At 34.4% G+C, this 19,386-nt stretch overlaps 1 protein-coding gene across 3 annotated transcripts; it reads left to right on the plus strand.

Annotated features, from left to right (window-relative positions):
- The first annotated feature begins 399 nt into the window (after positions 1-399).
- Paip2 (polyA-binding protein interacting protein 2) lies at positions 400-19,322 on the plus strand. 3 transcript variants are annotated; one of them, XM_076133973.1, is made up of 10 exons: positions 400-482; positions 2,947-3,256; positions 3,657-3,771; positions 4,489-4,607; positions 5,335-5,459; positions 6,107-6,222; positions 7,236-7,355; positions 8,006-8,187; positions 8,732-8,809; positions 12,218-19,322. In XM_076133973.1, the coding sequence occupies exons 2-10, from the start codon at positions 3,188-3,190 to the stop codon at positions 12,446-12,448; spliced, it is 1,155 nt and encodes a 384-aa protein (XP_075990088.1). In that variant the 5' UTR covers positions 400-482; positions 2,947-3,187; the 3' UTR covers positions 12,449-19,322. The 3 variants fall into 3 exon arrangements, with proteins under 3 accessions (XP_075990088.1, XP_075990087.1, XP_075990089.1); XM_076133972.1 differs by lacking the exon at positions 400-482 and adding an exon at positions 572-783; XM_076133974.1 differs by lacking the exon at positions 400-482 and adding an exon at positions 575-783 and having other exon boundaries at positions 8,732-8,823; positions 12,218-12,355.
- The last annotated feature ends 64 nt before the right edge of the window (positions 19,323-19,386 follow it).

Raw genomic sequence — 19,386 nt, forward strand, 5'->3', positions numbered from 1 at the left:
TGATATTATTTTGTTTCAATTATAAACAATTGTTTTATGCGTTTGGCCTAATTTAACTACGTAAATATCTAAATACGCAAAGTTCCAACAAATGACACATAGAACTGTTTATTGTAAATTATTAATTTCAAATAAGTAACGCCCTACGCCAAAATATATGCTGCGTTACTAGGAACAAGATAAAATTTCGTTCAGGAATTTCGATACGATCGATCTTTGTTTATCTTTGAATATTTTTTATGTATATAGTGTGGTTATTTTATTTACACAGGTGTTTTAAATCCTAATAAATTTTAAGTATCAATATTTGATATTTTAACACTATCGAAACATCAATGAAATTAATCAATGGATGGCATGTACAAGAATGGACTCTGACAACAATATAAAGCCTTTAAAATTTGAACGAAGAACTCAGTCGTCAGTTTGACAACTCTTTTGGCTTAGTTAAATTTACAAGAGTATGATTGTCTAGTAGAAAGGTAATATTAATTTTATTTACATTTATTTTGCCGCAATAAAATCTGTATAATTTTACAAAAAACGCCGGTTAGTATTTTATCACGAAGTTGGTCGTGAAACGTGCACGTTGAACCGCACGGACTTCACGGCGGTCGCCATTTCCGCCACGAATACTCGCTGGTGATCTTGTGTGTGGAATAGTGATATTGGAGGTTATAGTGCTTATTTTATAGTTATTTGTGCATCTGTTTTGCTGAAAACAAAATTCGAGGACGTTACACGAGTATCCGATATTGTAGGCACTAAAAGTGCGCCGAATGAGTGAGTATCTGATATGTCGATTACGTTGCTTAACATACGACACGTGCAGGGAGATTCAATATTTTCCGATATAAATTGAATTTACACGGTGTCGACGTGAGATTCGCGATTGTATATGTAAACGGACATGTTCGTGAGCGATTGTGATATAAAATCGAATATAATGAAAGTCGGTCAATTAATTATATTTTAGTTTCTGGGTTGATCTATTTTTGGCCTCTCGTTGCATTGTGACACAATTTGTTCCTGGATTTTTTATTTACATCTGCGCGGTATTGAGTTGTAAACAACGTCTACGTGGAAAGTTCCACATAAATAGAAAGTTGAATATATAATTCGAGACACCTTTCATTTGTTGTCATATGATTTCATAATAACGAGTGGATTTCGGTGCGATGTACGAATTCTTATTAGACTAAAACATAGACATGGCGTGTTGTGTAGAAACTTTTTTATTACTTTTTTACTGCGAATGTCAAATTCAGCCAGTTGTTTTTTTTTTCGTATGTATGATGAAAGAGGTTGAAATGGCCTGACTACATTTCAAAGTTTGTTGTGCTTATTTGAAACAGTTAGTCAGTAAATATGTATTTTTACAATATTTACAGTGCTATCAGCTGATAAACAACAGTGTAAATAACTCAGGTTTATTTACAGACTCTCAACTATTAGATAAACATTGATAATCTATTTTACAGTAACTGATTTAATGAAAAAAAATGTTTAATAGTTTTCAAGACAATCTTTTTACTTTGCAGTCATAGTTTGTTAGTCAAATTACTTTCTATTGGTGCCAAGTGGTATTGGATGCTACATTATAAGTATTATTTATTTATTATGGTACACAAAACAATCTAACACAATGAGATAAGATATAAACTATGTTATAATATTTAATTTTAAATGTCTTTTGTGCCTACTTATTCTACATTTTGGCACAGCTTTTATCAAAATGTTTATTTCCAATTATTTTATTTTTTTTAAAAGTAATATTTTTTCAATATGTCTGCTTATTTTTTATTAAATAACAACATATTTTAAATTCTGTCTCGGAAGGTTGTTACTGTAGTACGTCTTTCAGACATATTTCATCTAAATTAGCTTACTGGTTTTGATCTAAAAGAATACTAAACATACTTTCACATTTATAATATTAGTATAGATTTTTTCTATTGAACGTTATCATAAGTCGTACTGAAGGATATCGTGTTATAACCCAGGCAACTGTGTTGTGGAGGTCAGATAGACAGTTGCTACATGTAACATACTGTTATTCAGCTGCATCCGGTGAGACTGGAAGCTGACTTCAACATAGTTGGCAAAATGCTATACTGATGAATACTTTTACTATTACAATAATATGATTACCCACAGTCTTTGCAAATTAAAACTGTAGTCTTTTCTAGGAATTTTATATTGAAACAAGTTTTGAAGAATCAATATTGTATTGATTTAATTTTCTTATTAAATTCAAGGTCATATTAAAACAAGTCTTATCTGAAATGTTTATGAATAAAAGTTTTTACAATTTATAAGTCACTAACAGTCAGCCCTGGCTCCTCCTGAGTTACACTAGCTATTTCTTAACAAATTATTATACATTAAAATATTTTCTAAGAAGCACTTAATTTATACCTGCCCTGGCTTCAACCAGGCTAGATCAGGTCAACCTTAACAAATTATATATTGAAACATTCTTCAAGAATCATTTAACTTAATTGTGGAAACTGCATGAAAATTTAGTACCTTATATACTCATATTATGTATGCGAAAGTTTGCGAGTCTGCAATCCCGCACTTGGTCAGAGTGGTGGACTCAAGCCCAATCCTTTCTTTATTCCAGTAAGAGACCCTTGCCCAGGAATGGGACAGTGGGTTAAATTTATTATTAACTAGCTTTTACCCGCGACTTCGTCCGCCACCTGAATTTTCCCATGGGAATGCGTCAATTTCCTGGGGTAAAATGTCCTTTCACAAGTATCAAAATACCTCCATACCAAATTTCATGCAAATTGGTTCAGTAGTTTAGGTGTGATTGAGTAACAGACAGACAGAGTTACTTTCGCATTTATAATATTAGTATGGAAGTATGGATAATATTATATGGTATAGTAGTATAGTATGGGTTCATGTATGTAACTATTTTTTTCTCCTTGTTTACAGCTGCCGGTAAATTCAGCAATGAAGATAGCAGGCATAACTTCTCACAACGTTGAAACACTTTCGAATTACTTGCCTAAATACAACTCACACTTGACACATTTCTAACAAACCCCCAACAGCAACCATAAACAATATAATTTTTTTTTCTAAGCTCAAAAACTCAGTATTCTAAGTTAAATTAAGAAGAATTTTTTTTTTAGTTATAAGTGATCGTAGATAATAAATTGTTAGTGTTGCAATTATGAAAATTCCGGAGACTTCAGCCAATGTAGGAGCGTATTATGGCAACGAAGAAAATGGTCAATGGCAAGTAAGTGAGACATTTTTAAATTATTTTTTTACTTATTTATTTCTGCAGCCACACCTTTTATTTCCTTTAAAATGGTAGCCTTGGGATATAATCTATTACTCCACAAAGTATAATGTAAATAGGTACAGCCGTTTTCATGTTAAAGAAGAGCAAACAAAACAGGATTTTTGTTCTAATATGGATTTTATGCTCATCGCTCTTTCCTTATTTTGTCATATTTTATATTTTACTATTTACTATATTAAGTTCGCTATCTCCCTGGCGTTTTACGAGCGTTAGCGTTTCTCCGACGTCTACGCAGCGTAAACGTCGCGGCAACGCTACTTTAAGCTTGCATTCGGTAATATATTATGTATGTATAAACGTAGATAGTAAGCTATCTCTGCTTGTGCCATTGCAGCCGAACGGCGTGATCATAGACAGCGGCGTGGGCGGCGGAGTGGTCGGTAGCGGCGACGCCGGCATCCACAGGCCCCCTGTCTACCCCGTACACTTGCCACGAGGTCATATGCCAGGTCAGTTACCATGACAACGTTGAACTTCCGACGGAATTCGGACTACTATTGAGAGTCATCTATATCTATATCTATCTATACTAATATTATAAAGCTGAAGAGTTTGTTTGTTTGAACGCGCTAATCTCAGGAACTACTGGTCCGATTTGAAAAATTCTTTCAGTGTTAGATAGCCCATTTATCGAGGAAGGCTATAGGCTATATAACATCACGCTACGGTCATTAGGAGCGGAGTAGCAACGAAAAATGTTACAAAAACGGGGAAAATTTTGACCCATTCTAAAATCTAGTCTAAAATAAATTAGATAACCTAAATAGCACTTTATCTGACCCGGGATCGAACTCGAGAGCTAGTCATTAACAGTCTACCACTTAGACCATGGAGGCAATATCTAAAAAAAATTTTTTTTTACTCGCTAGCTATTCAAGATCGTTATTTTTCTTGTTACTTCTATAACACACCGCTAGATGGGGCTGCTGGCTTACTCTTGACAGAAACAAATTAGATGTAGAATAATGTAAATCAAACGATCCAATTGGCTTTAAATTAGTGTGTAAGGAGAAAGCAAAGAGCCGTTGCCGCGCTCACCTCCCCGCGCCCGCGAACAACATCGCTTTCTCAGAGCACAAGCGTTATACTGTACCGTACTAGGAACGTGCGATACAAGATGTGTGGGAAGGTGGCCATTGTCTAATCTAATCATTTATTTGTTCCAGGATACGTAATGGCAGGAGCATACTACCCCCCGGCGGCGTACCCGCCCGTGCCGGCGCCGCCGCAGGACGACTTCGCCGACTACATGTGGATGGAGAACGAGGAAGAGTTTGACAAACAGGTGAGCGAGAGAGAGAGAGAGAGAGAGAGAGAAAAATATGTAGTGTGAGTTAGAGTGAGATAGATAATGCTTCGCGATTCCACCGCGAGACGTAGGTGGTTACATGTGGATTGAGAACGAGGAAGAGTTTGATAAACAGGTGAGCGAGAGAGAGAGAGAGAGGGAGAGAGAGTGAGTGAGAGAGAGAAATATATGTAGCGTGAGTTAGATAATGCTTGTCGATTCCTCCGCGAGACGTAGATGGTTACATGTGGATGGAGAACGAGGAAGAGTTTGATAAACAGGTGAGCGAGAGAGAGAAAGAGATAGATGTATGAAGAGAGAGTGAGGGAGATAGATGTATGAAAAGTGTGTGTGTGTGTGTGTGTGTGAGAGAGAGTGAGACAGATGTATGTAGTGTGCGTTTGTTAGAGTGAGACAGATGTATGAAGTGTGCGTGTGTTAGAGTGAGACAGATGTATGTAGTGTGCGTGAGAGGGAGAGATAGGTATAGTTCACACTCGTCCGCTATAACTTGGACTTTTATATTCCAAGAGAAATAACAAGTGAAAATGAGGATAGCTTTTTTAAAAAATCTTCTACGTTCTTGAAAGTATGCAAAGTCCCCAAACCGCACTTGGCCAGTGTGGTGGACTCAAGCCTTTACCCCTCCCTCTGAGAAGAAACCCATGCCCTGCAATGGGCCAATAATGGGTTAAATTTATTTATTTACATTATTTTTGTACAGGTGATGCAACAATTAGAAGAGGAAGCGTTAATGGAGCAATGTATCGAAGCGATGCTGGAGGACGAGCAGAGAGAGCGCGGCGAGAGACAACACAGAGCTAACGGACACAAGCATCATTATCCCACGTGAGTACACAGTCTACTGAATAACTAAGGGCGCCTTCCCACTATGTCATATCGTTAGACAACTGTCGTTCCTAGCTGTTCCCATTATAACGATTGTTTGTCGTCAAAAATTTTATCGTTTAGTGACTGTTGTCACTGCAAAAAATGTCGTAGACGACAGTAAGTCGTGTCGCTCTATATGTGAATACCTCGATTTAAATATATAAGCTACGACACTTAAAACTACACGATTATCTGTCGTCACGACATAGTAGGAACGCGCCCTTACACAAAAGGAAAGGGCATGTCATACTACGATGTACATGTATGAACTTGTAATAAAATCTTTTCTCTACACAAAAAAGCTCGATATTTGGGTACCTCACGAGCTCACTGAAAGAAACCTAATGAACCGTGTACTCATTTGTGATTCTTGAAGCCAAAGAGATTTTATTACAAGTTCGTACATACTATAATGCTTTTCCCCCGACCTAATATTACATTGAGTAGCCCAAGAGACCCGGACACAACCGAACTGAATTTTTACGTGTTCTCCGAAGCACGGAAACTCCCAGTTCATATACCATTATATGGTCACCCATCAAAGGAATTACCGACCCTAGCCTCAATCTAAAAATATTTATTTATTTATTTGTCATGTATTTCAGGACAAGCAACGGCACGCCATCACTGTCACTAGAGGAGACAGTGTCGCGGTCGACACTGAACCCGCTCGCCGCGGAGTTCGTGCCCACCACCGCGCGCGCCCGACCGCCCGCCACAGGTAAATAGCAATTATATAACACATATTTATATATATAAAAATGAGTTGCTGTTCGTTAGTCTCGCTAAAATTCGTGAACGGCTGGACCGATTTGGCTAATTTTGGTCTTGAATTATATGTGAAAGTCCAGAGAAGGTGTAAAAGATGATTAAATTAAAAAATGCGCGGTATTAAATAAAAACAAGAAAGCGTGAGCGGCGCTGTGCGGGTCAGCTAGTACACAATATATACCATCTATACTAATACTAGCTAACCCGTCAAACGTCGTTTTGCCATATAAATTTAAAAAAAAGGGTCGCTAGGTTTATGAAAAATAGATGTACTCAATAATACTGCCTCCGTGGCGCAGTGGTTTAGGTCGCCACGCCGATACCACGTCAACGGGAGGTCGTGGGTTCGATTCCCACACGGGACAATTATTTGTGCGATCCACAAATAATTGTTTTGGGTCTGGTTGTGCTTTGTGTCCGTTGTTTGTATGTTTGTAAAAGCCCCCGCGACACAAGAGCAATTCTTAGTGCGGGAGTTGTCTTTCAAAAAAGAAAAGAAAGAAAAAAAAGAAATATGCTCACAAAATTTCATGAGAATCGGTCAAGCCGTTCGTAACGCGAGAATTTTAATATATCTAAACTCAATATTATAAAGTTGAAGAGTTTTTTTGTTTGTTTGAACGCGCTTATCTCAGGAACTACTGGTCCGATTTGAAAAATTCTTTCAGTGTTAGATAGTCCATTTATTGAGGAAGGCTATAGGCTATATATCATCACGCTACGAGCAACAGGAGCAGAGTTCCAGTAAAAAATATAAAAAAAAGGTAAAAGTTATAATCCATTCTCTCTTATGTGATGCAAGCGAAGTTGCGCGGGTCAGCTAGTTATGTATGTACTGCTACGTCAATAAAACATGGGATTGCATCATAAGTATTGGTCCAACAATAGCGTTAGTAATATTTTAGTTGGCCATCTTTACATGTTCTATGTATGTATATAAACGTATTCTTCTGCACTTTCCAGAAGAGAGACAAGACACGCCAGAAGCGAGCGCCACGGAGGAGCCAGCACAGAAGACAGAGGACACTCCTCCAGAACAACCCGCCACAGAAAAACTAGAAGACGAACAGCCCAAGACGGAAGGCAAGTTTATACCTCCATACATATAAGATTACTTGTCCTGACTGATTGACTGACTGCCTGACTTATATTATCATCACACAGCCTATATTATAGAAGTATGAAACATAAAATTTAGACAAGGGGTGACTTTTATGACGTAAAGCACCCACAAGAAAGGACCTTTTAATAATCTATCCCTAAGGGGTTTAAAACCAGCATGAAAGTTCGTCGTTTAGAATGTGAAAATTGGTATTTAATCCATACTAATATTATAAATGCGATACCCGAGAAAGGACATAGGCTACTTTTTACCCCGGGAAAATGAGGCATAATGGGAAAATGGGGGGGTGGACGAAGTCGCGGGTAAAAGCTAGTTAGAAATAAATGCATGTATGTTTTTAGAAAATTAACCCTTAGCTGGTTTCAAATAGGAGACGAAAGTCAGCTCTTATTTTATATATTGTGCATACACTAAGAAACTATAAACTAAATCCTGCAATGATAACGTGCCCGGCAATAAGGTATAATAAAAAGCTATAGGCTCGCCCCCTATTACATAGAATTATCATTGTAAATGGCGAAACGTGAGTGTATTTCATACACCTCTACCTGTGTATTAATTATGTATGTATCTTAGTATAAAATATAACCTTACATTTTCGGTATTCCAGAACCAGTCCCACCGCAGAAAGATCCGCCGGAAGTGAGCGCGGCGGACGTGACGGCCGCGCAGGACAAGAACAAGCCTAAAGAGGCTAAGAAGGAGCCGGCTAAGGCTAAGACAGACAAGAAGCCCGCCAAGACTGACGCCAAGGCTAAGACGAAGCCGCAGCCCGTCAAATCTGAAACTAAGGTATTATTTACATATTTGATTGTCAAATTATGCATTCTATCTCTCTATTTAACACATGAATATCCCAATGCTGGGCTGAAGAGTCTCCCGCCGAATTGAGGGAGGAAAGGTCTCCTCCGGAAGAGTTCTATGTATTGTGAAATTAAGATTTACGTTAATCGTGCATGCCAAGCCTATCGTTGGATCGTATCTATAAAACATACGATATATAAGTATGGTCAATTTGGGTAACTTTGAATCATTTGGGTAACATTGACAATGGGAATTTGAACTAGTTTCCATTATTTTTTCATATAATGATGCTTCAAGTAAAATAAAAGTTTGCAAAACTAAAATAAACTTTTATCAATTGTGTTGGTTTCTAAAGTGTATACATAAATAATTATTAACAATGATAAAATATTAAATACGAATAAGTCAATATGAATAAATAGATGATATTAAAGACATACTATTATTATAAACTAAATTATAAAATAGATATATACAATAATTCATAAATACACTATGATTCTAAGTCTATTTGATATTTATTTTGCTGCAGGTCCAATCAAAGAAGAAAGAAGTGAAAAGCATAAAGTCCGACACGTGCGCGGAGGACAAGAGCGAGCCGGAGCTCAAGGTGAGTGAATAAAGGTATACCCGACCGTATCTATTGTATTTATTATATTCATATCATATATAACATCAGTATGTAGTTTATCATGGTGTGAGGGCCTATGGTCGAATGCAGAAATGTTCCACAACTTGAATCAAATTAGAATTGTTTATTTGTCAAACATAAGTATTTTATATAATATACTAGCTGACCCGGCAAACGTTGTTTTGCCAAATAAATAGAAAAGAAAAATAGTGTCGTGTAGGAGTATGAAAAATAGATGTTGGCCGATTCTCAGACCTACTCAAAATGTTCACAAAATTTCATGAGAATCGGTCTAGACGTTTAGGACAAGTATGGGAACGAAAAATGTGACGCGAGAATTTTATATATAAAGCTGATTAGATTATAAAGCTGAAGAGTTTGTTTGTTTGTTTCTTTGAACGCGCAAATCTCAGGAACTACTCGTCCGATTTGAAAAATTCTTTCAGTGTTAGATAGCCCATTTATTGGACTATAGGCTATATAACATCACGCTTCGGCCATTAGAAGCGAAGTAACAGAAAATATTATAAAAACGGGGAAAAATTTGACCCATTCTCTCATAGGTGACGCAAGCGAAGTTGCGCGGGTCAGCTAGTGGTTGGATATGGTTCATTATGATGTAGCGAAATTGTTCAATTTGTTTAAAGACACATGTACTTAAGAGTTACTTAAAGACGGACGTTTCTGCATTCGATTCATTTTATCATTACACATATAGTATATCTATATATATATTTAACTATTAATACATAATTTTATATTATAATAATATATCTACTATACATACATACATAAACATATTTATATTTAGATAGATATCACCCTAAAAATAATCTTTCCCGGTTCAATTCCAGGTTTAAAAGCTACTAAGCTATAGATCTACTTGATATATGCTAAATTCCATCAAATCCATTTAATAGTTTTTTGAGTGATGAATTAACAAACATACATACATTATTCACATAATTTCGCATTTATAATTTTAATAATAAACGTCGTTTAAGCTATGATTAGTTGTTTTTAACAAAATCAAATTATTTATTCATTCAGGTCAAATGCTGACACTTATGATAGTCAATGATACAGAGAGTGAATTTACCGCCAGTTCGGAAGGTAGGGCCAACGAGAAGACTTGGGTATTTGACTGGGTTAACGAAAAATTATTTAACTCGTACTCGTAAAAGGTTCATCTAAAATGCTCAGACTACGTAGCGTTTTTCGTAAATAATGTTGAAATTGTAATTATAACAGACTGAAACATTTTATTAGACACTCATTTGATACCAACGAAAATATGTGTATAGTGACGTCACTACGTCATATACAGTCAACCTGGGTAACTTTGAATCATTTGGGTAACATTGAACGTGGGAATTTGAAGTAGTTTTGATTATTTTTTCATATGAGACCAACACAATTGATAAAGATTCATTTTAGTTTTGCTAACTTTTATCAATTGTGTTGGTTTCATATGAAAAAATAATCGAAACTAGTTCATATTCCCACATTCAATGTTACACAAATGATTCAAAGTTACCCAAGTATCTATACTAAAATGTGTTTTTGACATTTCATAAAGAGTAGCTGATTTGACTGGTAGTCAACTACCCTATTGTCTTCACTTATATACAGTTTCTAAATTGATTGAAAAAATACATAATACTTTATTATAACTAATCAAAGCTTACATCACGTTTATTTGTAAGATAGTATATTACACTCGGGTCTTTACAAACGTGCTCACTACGTCATAATCAAAAGAATCATAGTAATGTGACAATGTGTAGTGAGCGAGAGACTCCCATATAATGACATGACATACCCCCGGTTTCTGAGGTACATTTAGCGGTAGTTTATCTATTCAATAGCGTCTTTTTTTTGTACGAGTTTTGATACTATTGAATAGATAAACTACCGTTAAATGTACCTCAGAAACCGGGGATTAGGGAGCACTTTTATAATGATACGATTATATTAGGTTGTTCATGTGTTTAAATTTCTGCTTTTAAAACCATATGTTTTTTGTTTTTGTTTAACATCACCCGTATGGCTAAATTTCGAAATGGTATGTATTGATTTTTACAATTGTTAGGTTTCTTAATGTTTTGCTTTATATATCAGTCTAGCCTTTCTTCCAACTATGTTGGAGTCGGCTTGCAGTCTCACCGGATGCAACTAAGTACCAGTATTTTACATGGAGCGACTGTCTATCTACCTCCACAACATAGTAACTTACATTATGACATGAGCGCGTGGCTAAGTAAGAACTGCCGCCCGGGGTTGATATCTCAGGTTAAGTAATGCTTGACGAGGTTGATCTTTGGATGGGTGAGCAGATATATACCTATCGAGTGCCCCCGTGTTTCGGAAAGCACTTCAAATTGTGGGTCCCGTCTGTCATTTTCAAAGATCTTTGACAGTCGTTAACAGTAGTCAGAAGCTTGAAAGTCTGACAACCAGTCTTACCGAAGGGTATCGTGTTATAACCCAGGTAACTGTGTTGTGGAGGTCAGATAGACAGTCACTCCATGTAAAATACTGGTATTCAGATGCATCCGGTGAGACTGGAAGCCGACTCCAACATAGTTGGAAGAAAGGCTAGACTGATAACAATCGTGCTCACTACGTCATAATCAAAAGAATCATAGTAATGTGACAATGTGTAGTGAGTGAGAGACTCCGATATAATGACATGACGCAGTGAACACGTTTGAAATGACATCAGTATAAAGTATTTAAATATCTACCATTCATAGGTAAAGAAAGAAAAAGCTATGTTTTAAAAGGTTCAGTTATTTAGTTACAAATATAAGTTTATAAAACAGAAATTGATAAATACTTAAGTAAATTTATTATTACCTATCACTGTCCCATTGCTGGGCAAAAGTCTCCTCCCAAATTGAGGGACGGGTTAGGTCTTGAGTTCATCACGCTGGCCCAGTAAGATTTAGAGACTTGATATACCTTCAAGAACTGTGTTAAACATCTGTCAGACATGTCATTCATCACGATGTTCTCCTTCACCGTTATAACAAGTGATCATTATTTAGTTCAATCCAACGAACACTTGCGTGGGAGGGTAGTGCTTTTACTACTCCTGATTCGTACCCGAGGCAACACACCAATGACTTGTCCAAGTGATGTGTGTATTAGAAATAATTATCACTTGTTATAACTGTGAAGGAAAACATCGTGATGAAACTTCCCATGACTGAGAGTTGCATAACACAGTTATTGAAAATATGCGAAGTTCCTAACCTTCAATTGGACGTGGTGGACTCAAGGCCTAACCCCTCTCATATTCCGAGAGGACACCCTTGCCCAGCAGTGGGAAACGGCCTAAAACTAGCAATTTTTTTGTATAACTATTTTTTTTTCTTGTCGCAGCCCGCAGCCCCCGTTGAAGATACAACTCCCTCCGGCTTCAAGCCCATCAACTACGCAGCCGCAGCCAAGGCCAACAAGCCCAAGCCGAAGCCCGCAACACCCCCCACTCCCACCCCCACAGCAACCCCGGTCGACAAGCAACCAACACCAACAATCAAAATGGATAAAAATGACAAAAAAGACAAAGCGAAAAGCGAAAAAGTAATTCAAAGGAAGAATTCTACTAAATAGGTACTTTTAGGACAGTTTTAACAACTCCCGGTTAAGTGCTGGATAGTGCATCTGACGGAATTTTGAAGGTTTAAGCATATTTTCTGTCGAATTTTGTGTGACAAGCTATTTATAATAGATGTCTCTTCATTCGTCAGATAGGCTAACTGAAAGGTTTTGGTAGATTTTCTGTGTAAAGCAAATTTTGACAGTAGTCTCATTTATCCGTCAGATAGGCTAACTGCCACTTAGTTGGGAGCTGTGAAACTGGTATTTAGTGTTTTAGATTTGTAGTCAGGAGTTTGGGACGCCATTTTTTTTTAAATACCATATTTTTTATAGTCCACCTGAAATTTTGTCGTAAAAAGTATCCTATATGTTTAACCAGGTTTAAAACTATCTGTGTGTTGAATTTCATAAAATTGCGTTTCGTAGTTTTGGCGTGATTGTGTGACAAACATCTTATAAACTTCAGACCTTTCGCATTTTGTATTTAAGAAAGATTTTTTATCAAAATTTCTATAAATGACTAGAAATCGGATAACCGGTAGTTAGATAAGGTTACAGATAGTCTAGATATCCGGATATCCGTCAGTTTCGGTTACGAAGCTACATAACATATATGTTTAAAATTAAAATATTTTAACATACATATAATCATGCCTTATTCCTCTATTTCCATAGAGGTAGGCAGACTATTGAAGTATGGTATTACTAAAAAATGGCGATACTAAACTCCTATTTAAATTAATCAATATATAATAAAACGAAATGAAATCTGTGAAGAATTAGTAGTAAAATTAATTGCTCGCGTGTTGACCGTGGTCAGTTTTAATAAAACCGGCCAACTGTGCAGGACTTGTATAGTGTCGTGTGTACAATACACAGGTACACTCTCTATTACATCACTCTCATAGTGCGGTGAGACGAACACGACCAGTGAGAGGTCACAATGGCTTTACATGCTCTTTGAAACATGGAAGTCTCCGACTTCAACTTTCTATACTCTGGGCAATTTATAGACAGAAATATTTTTTGACCAGAGCTGGGTTACAAACTTGATACCCCTGTGACTATAGACACTTTTTAACCTGAAAGTAAGATACATATTTCCTTAATACATAAATAATTAATCATAAACACATTACTCTCCTTTGCTGACACAGTAGGGTAAATTACGTTCGAGTAATTTTGAAAGCATGTAAATATTTCCTAAATAATAAATCATAAATACATTACCCTCCTCTGCGCCGTAGTCGGGTAAAAAATCACGCGAGTAGTTTGTTTTTACTACTAATTATGACAGGTAGGCAATTTGCGGGTCACTGACCTATCCGCCTGTCACATTTGACATTAGTGCCTATAAGTGTCATTTCACAGCTGATAGAATTTTCCCTCCCGCCCCATATACTTGAGGTCGAAAATAACATTTGTACAGACACTATACCTTATGTAAACCAGCGAAGTTAAAGATACTGAAAAATCAATTTAAAATAATTAATTACTGTATATCAGTCTAGCCTTTCTTCCAACTATGTTGGAGACGGCTTACAGACTTTTAAGCTTCTGACTACTGTTAACGACTGTTATAAATTTTTGAAAATTGACAGCCGGGAAGTTTAAACTTTCCTTCCGAAACACGGAGGAACCCATACACAAAGCAACCTCGGCAAGCTGGCTTATTCTTAGCGGATGCCTACGTTATAACTATCTACCTGCATGCCAAATTTCAGATACGTCCAGTGGTTTGTGCTGTGCGTTGATAGATCACTATGTCAATCGGTCACCTTTGAGTTATATATATTATAGATTGATTCATTTTCAGTATATTTTGCCTTCGCTGGTTTGCGTAGAGGATGTGACAGTACAGACATACAATGTCACTTATATAGTGGACAGTTGGTGTGTGAAAACTGTGCTGTTATATAAAGTGTCTGTACGTAATAATAAGTATATAAGCCTTGTACAGAATTTTAAAATGTATAGTTTGAAAGCGTTTGATAAATAAAATACATAGTTTGTGATATTTCAATAAAATTTGCATTTTACTCTTTTCTTTTTGGAAATAAAAAATAATAAAAAAAAAATATAATTATAATTAATAACTAATTAAAAAGTTATAGTGTAAAAAATAATTGTTATGGTAATGTGAATAAATAGTTTTTAAAATTAAAATAATATTTAGTATATAGTTTTTAAATAATTTCGGTCACCGTAGTAAAGAGAAATGAGAATTTTTTATATAGGCATTTTGTAATTTAGGCTTTCTACTTTGCAACAACATTTTCTAGGGTAAAAAGTATCCTAGGTGTTAATAACTATCTGCATATACAATTTCATCAAAATCTATTCAGTAGTTTTTGCGTTAAATAGTAATAAAATTTTACTATTGTATACCAATAGTTCAGGAAAGAATTTTGCGAAATGCCTATATTTAAAATTTTCGATGATTTAAATTTTATTTTTATTATTTGTAGTAAAATTCGCGGTAACTATGAATCTAGGGTTTCGTGTGTTTTTCATTGAGAATTCAGAAATGAAATTTTTCTGATACCTATGGTATCTTATGACGAAAATTTTAAGATATTTTCAAGAAAATTATAATTTTTAGAAATCTTTAGAAACCATATTTTAAAATTTTAATTAAATGATAAATAAATAAGAAATACGGGGATTTTAATTTGTTATAATTTTCTTGTTTTCACTTTCTAACTAAATAATAATCTCTGATTAGTTATACAGAGTTTTGTATTCACTTATATACAGTTTCAAAATTGATTGAAAGTCACAAAACACTGTATTACTAATTAGATCTTACACCATGTTTATTAGTTAGATAGTGAAAAAATCTTTATTTCGTATTCAAAAATTCTCAATTAAAAATATGCGAAGCGGAAATTTTAGAAGAAAAACATATTTTTTAAGTATAAAAATCCCAACACCTTTATATATTATAGGGTTTTTGAAAAAAATATTAAATTGTAATTGTAAATTTTAAATAAAATTAATTAAAAAAAAAACTTGTATATTTAAAAGGCACTTTTACAAACGTAAATATAGAGTTTAAAAAAATGTGTGGTTTGTTTTTGGATATTAAAAAGTTTGCATTTTAAAAACATATGTTTATATATCTACATCGCTTTTGCCCGGTTTCTGAGTACATTTAGCGGTAGTTTATCTATTCTATAGCGTTTTTATTATTTACGCTATTAAGTAGATAAACTACCCCTAAATGTACCTCAGAAACCGGGGGTAAGAGAGGTACAATATTAAACCTAAATATGTTTACTATCACATATTCAAATTAATAATTTTTAATTACTAATTTTATTTTGTCGTATGGTTAGTAGTCAACCTAGTGTCAAAGTTGTTGAAGCCTTAACGACTGTTATCTTAAACAACAACCGTGACTTGAAGCACGGAGACGCTCAGCTGAAATACCATTTAGCGTATTACATTGAAATGTTAAATTTTTTCAGGATTCAGGTGACGTCATTATACTTTTTATGTATAAAGGGGTCATTAGAAACTTAAGTTTAAGTTGGGGTCATTCTTGTTCCCCTATTTCCAATATGGCCGGTTTGAAAATGTGTGTTGTGTGTGTATACATATTAGTTTTGAAATTGTACGTACATATGTTTAAAATGTAGACTTTATTAAATGCGACAGGAGGAATCGCGGGTTTCTAATAGTCTACAAAGATATATGGTAGTTTAACAACTTAGTAATCTATTCTATTCTGTCGTATGGTTAGTGGTCAACCTATTGTCAAAGTTGTTCAAGCCGCCCGTAAGGCGTTTGACATGGCTTAACGACTGTTATCTTAGTAGACAACAACCGGGACCGACTATTTACGTGCCCTCCGAAGCACGGAGACGCTCATTTCAAATACTAATATGCGGTCACCCATCTATAGATTGACCGCGCCAAGGATTGCTTAATCCACTAATCGTTTAACGACCGGTGAGCGCAACTGGCTATGAGCGTAGAAATATCCAAAATAAAGTATCTGTATGAAACAGGTCACCGTCAGCTGTATAAGTCGGGTCACTGATGTCCTACATTCTGAATGTTGTATACCTCCAGCCGCGAACCTTGCATACAACACTCTCTACTAAGTTGATAGACTATTATACTATCTTAGCAATAAATATAGTTTCGTGTAAAATTTGTTAACCGACTTTCTAAAAGAGGTAATTGAGACAACGATTTGACTTTAATAGTTTTAAAACCGCGAATTTCGAATGTTGCAAGAGCAAAAAAAGATTAGTAGTTTTTATTCCTGTAGTGTTGCAATTTTAAAATATACCGGTCGGTAAAAATTAGGTCTTATAAAAAATGTTGTTTATTTTTTTTAACACAGGGAGTTTTGTTTAGGTGAAAACATTATTATTGGTCTTATTTTTTTATATTTTAGTGATTAAAAAATGTTTTTTTTTTGTGTATGATCTTAAAAACTGAGATTTTAAATAACATTTTTATCAAAAAAATATTTGTAAATTTCTGTCGTCGTATTAAAATTTGAATTTTTAATATTGTACTCAAATATTGCAATAATAAGGTAAAAATAAAATTATTTTGTTTTCAAACAAATTCTTTGTCCCTTATATAAATATAAAAGTCTTTTTTCCTTATTGAATAGGTAAAGGAAAATTGCATTATTTTAAAGAAAAAACATTTTCTAACTTTAATGGCCTTAAGTGAATTCATTTTCAAGCCCTTTACATAAAGATATGGCTTAAAGACTGTTATCTTAATTGACAACAACCAGGACCGACTTTTAACGTGCCCTCCGAAGTACGGAGACGCTCAGTTCAAATACCACTATGCGGTCACCCATCTATGGAATGACCGCAACTGCTTTCAAAAATGTTGAAATAATGTAATTTTTCTAACACAATGATTTGTTTTTCTGACAATAAAAATACTGATTTAATTTGAACCTTTAATTAGTCCAACATTATGATACAATATTTTATTAATAATTATTAGTTTTATAATCTAAAATGGACTCTGAAATTGTCAAATATAAATCTGAAATTCTCATAAATTAATTTCTTAATTTTAAATGCATATTTTTTTTGTATATTTTCAGTCTCTGTTTAACCTTTTAAAATAGGCAGAAACAATTACATTTTAATTTTTTTCATCGTCATAAATATTTCGTCATTTTTAACTCAAACCACCTTTTTCCAAACTTCTAAATTAGTATATAGTAACTTATTAGATAGAATTTTTGATAGTTTTGTTTATAACTGTCACTTTTATCTGCCGGTTAAGCTATAGTGAGCCGTGAAAGCCTTTGTATTATGCAACTAATTATGAAAATTATTTTCGGTTAACTCAAGGCCTAACCTCTCCCTTATTACGGGAGACCCTTGCCCAGCAGTGGGACTTTTATAAATTTACTAGCGGACCGTTACGTTGTCCTGTCTACACGTCAAAAAACATTGTCCAGTGGACAAAATTGTGAATCTAAACCATTCTCAGATCACCTTGAACGCACACAAAAAAATTCACCAAAATCGGTCCAGTCGTTAAAGAGAAGTTCAGTGTCATACACACTTACAGAAGAATTATATATATAAAGATAATTTTCAGTTTATATTTTTATTAATTAGTACAAAGAAATTTGTAATTTCAGAGTCCATTTTAGACAGCAGTAATGGAGCATTGATTAAAATCTATTGTACATTTAACGAAAAAATACGATTTTAAATTGAATATTATATATCCTACTAGCAGCTATTCTGACTGCTTTCGTGGCTCAGTGGTTTAGGTCGCAACGCCGCTACCATGGCGTCGGGAGGTCGTGGGTTCGACTCCCACACGGAACAATTATTTGTGCGATCCACAATAAATTGTTTCGTGTCTAAAAAGTGTTATAATATTCAATTTTAAAATTGTAACCAACTTAGTGTTTTACTTGAAATTTAAATGTCCTTTCTAAAGTTGTAATTTTTAATAAATTTAGTACATTTAAATGGTTTACCAAACTCGGGTAGTACCAAAATGTTTTCGTGGCATGCGATTTGTTTAAAAAAGTTGCAATAAAAAATTGTGAAGGAAAACTATGGAATTTGGATAAAATTATGTAAATGGTGATTTCAGATAGATATAGATTACTATTTATATCTTTTATTTAATGAAACTACATGATTTTGTAGTAAGAATCAATTTGGCGCGAAATACTGTCGACGCCATATTGAAAATTCAATTTTAATAAAAAAAATATTTACGTAAATTATCTTTTTTTCTGTAGTTTTTCTAAAGCGATGTACTGTGCGTATAATCGCTGCGATTAATCGCAAATCGCATGTCGGATACAAGCAATATATACACTATGAAATATGACGTGTTTTTCACTGCCACAACTGGTATATTATATTTAATTATATGATATATAGCTTCGCATAAGTGCCTAGGTCGATTTAACAATGGCTCCATTTAATATAGCATAATCTAGATTTAAAACAACTGTTTTTATTATTAATTTTATAAATATTACGAGAGAAATCCTTTTTTTTTCAACCGCTTTTCAGAATCTCGCGATTATGGCCCCTGGCGCATTTAATAAATTTTTTCGTGCAATTAATAATAAAATAAAAAAATATGATTAAATTACATTTATTTAACAATTGTACTATACAATTATAATTGTATTTTCATATTTAATTATTAATTTCTAATGATGTGTTTAGATTAAAATGCGTGGTAATTTTTGACAGCTGCATCCGCCATTTTCGTAATATGATAAAATTGATAATAATTATAGTTAAATTGTAAATTAAATGTAAATTTTGACGCATGTTATTATAGTGTATGCTAGATTTTATGTTATCACATTAAAATACAAATGTTTAGTGAATTTAAATATAATGTAATGTGAAAATCTTATGATTGTTTTAATAAACCCTACTTCCTTACAAAAATGGCCGCTAACTGGGCAACAGTAAAAA

This window comes from Anticarsia gemmatalis, chromosome 30 (genome assembly GCF_050436995.1).
Source record: "Anticarsia gemmatalis isolate Benzon Research Colony breed Stoneville strain chromosome 30, ilAntGemm2 primary, whole genome shotgun sequence".
Lineage (NCBI taxonomy): Eukaryota > Metazoa > Arthropoda > Insecta > Lepidoptera > Erebidae > Anticarsia > Anticarsia gemmatalis.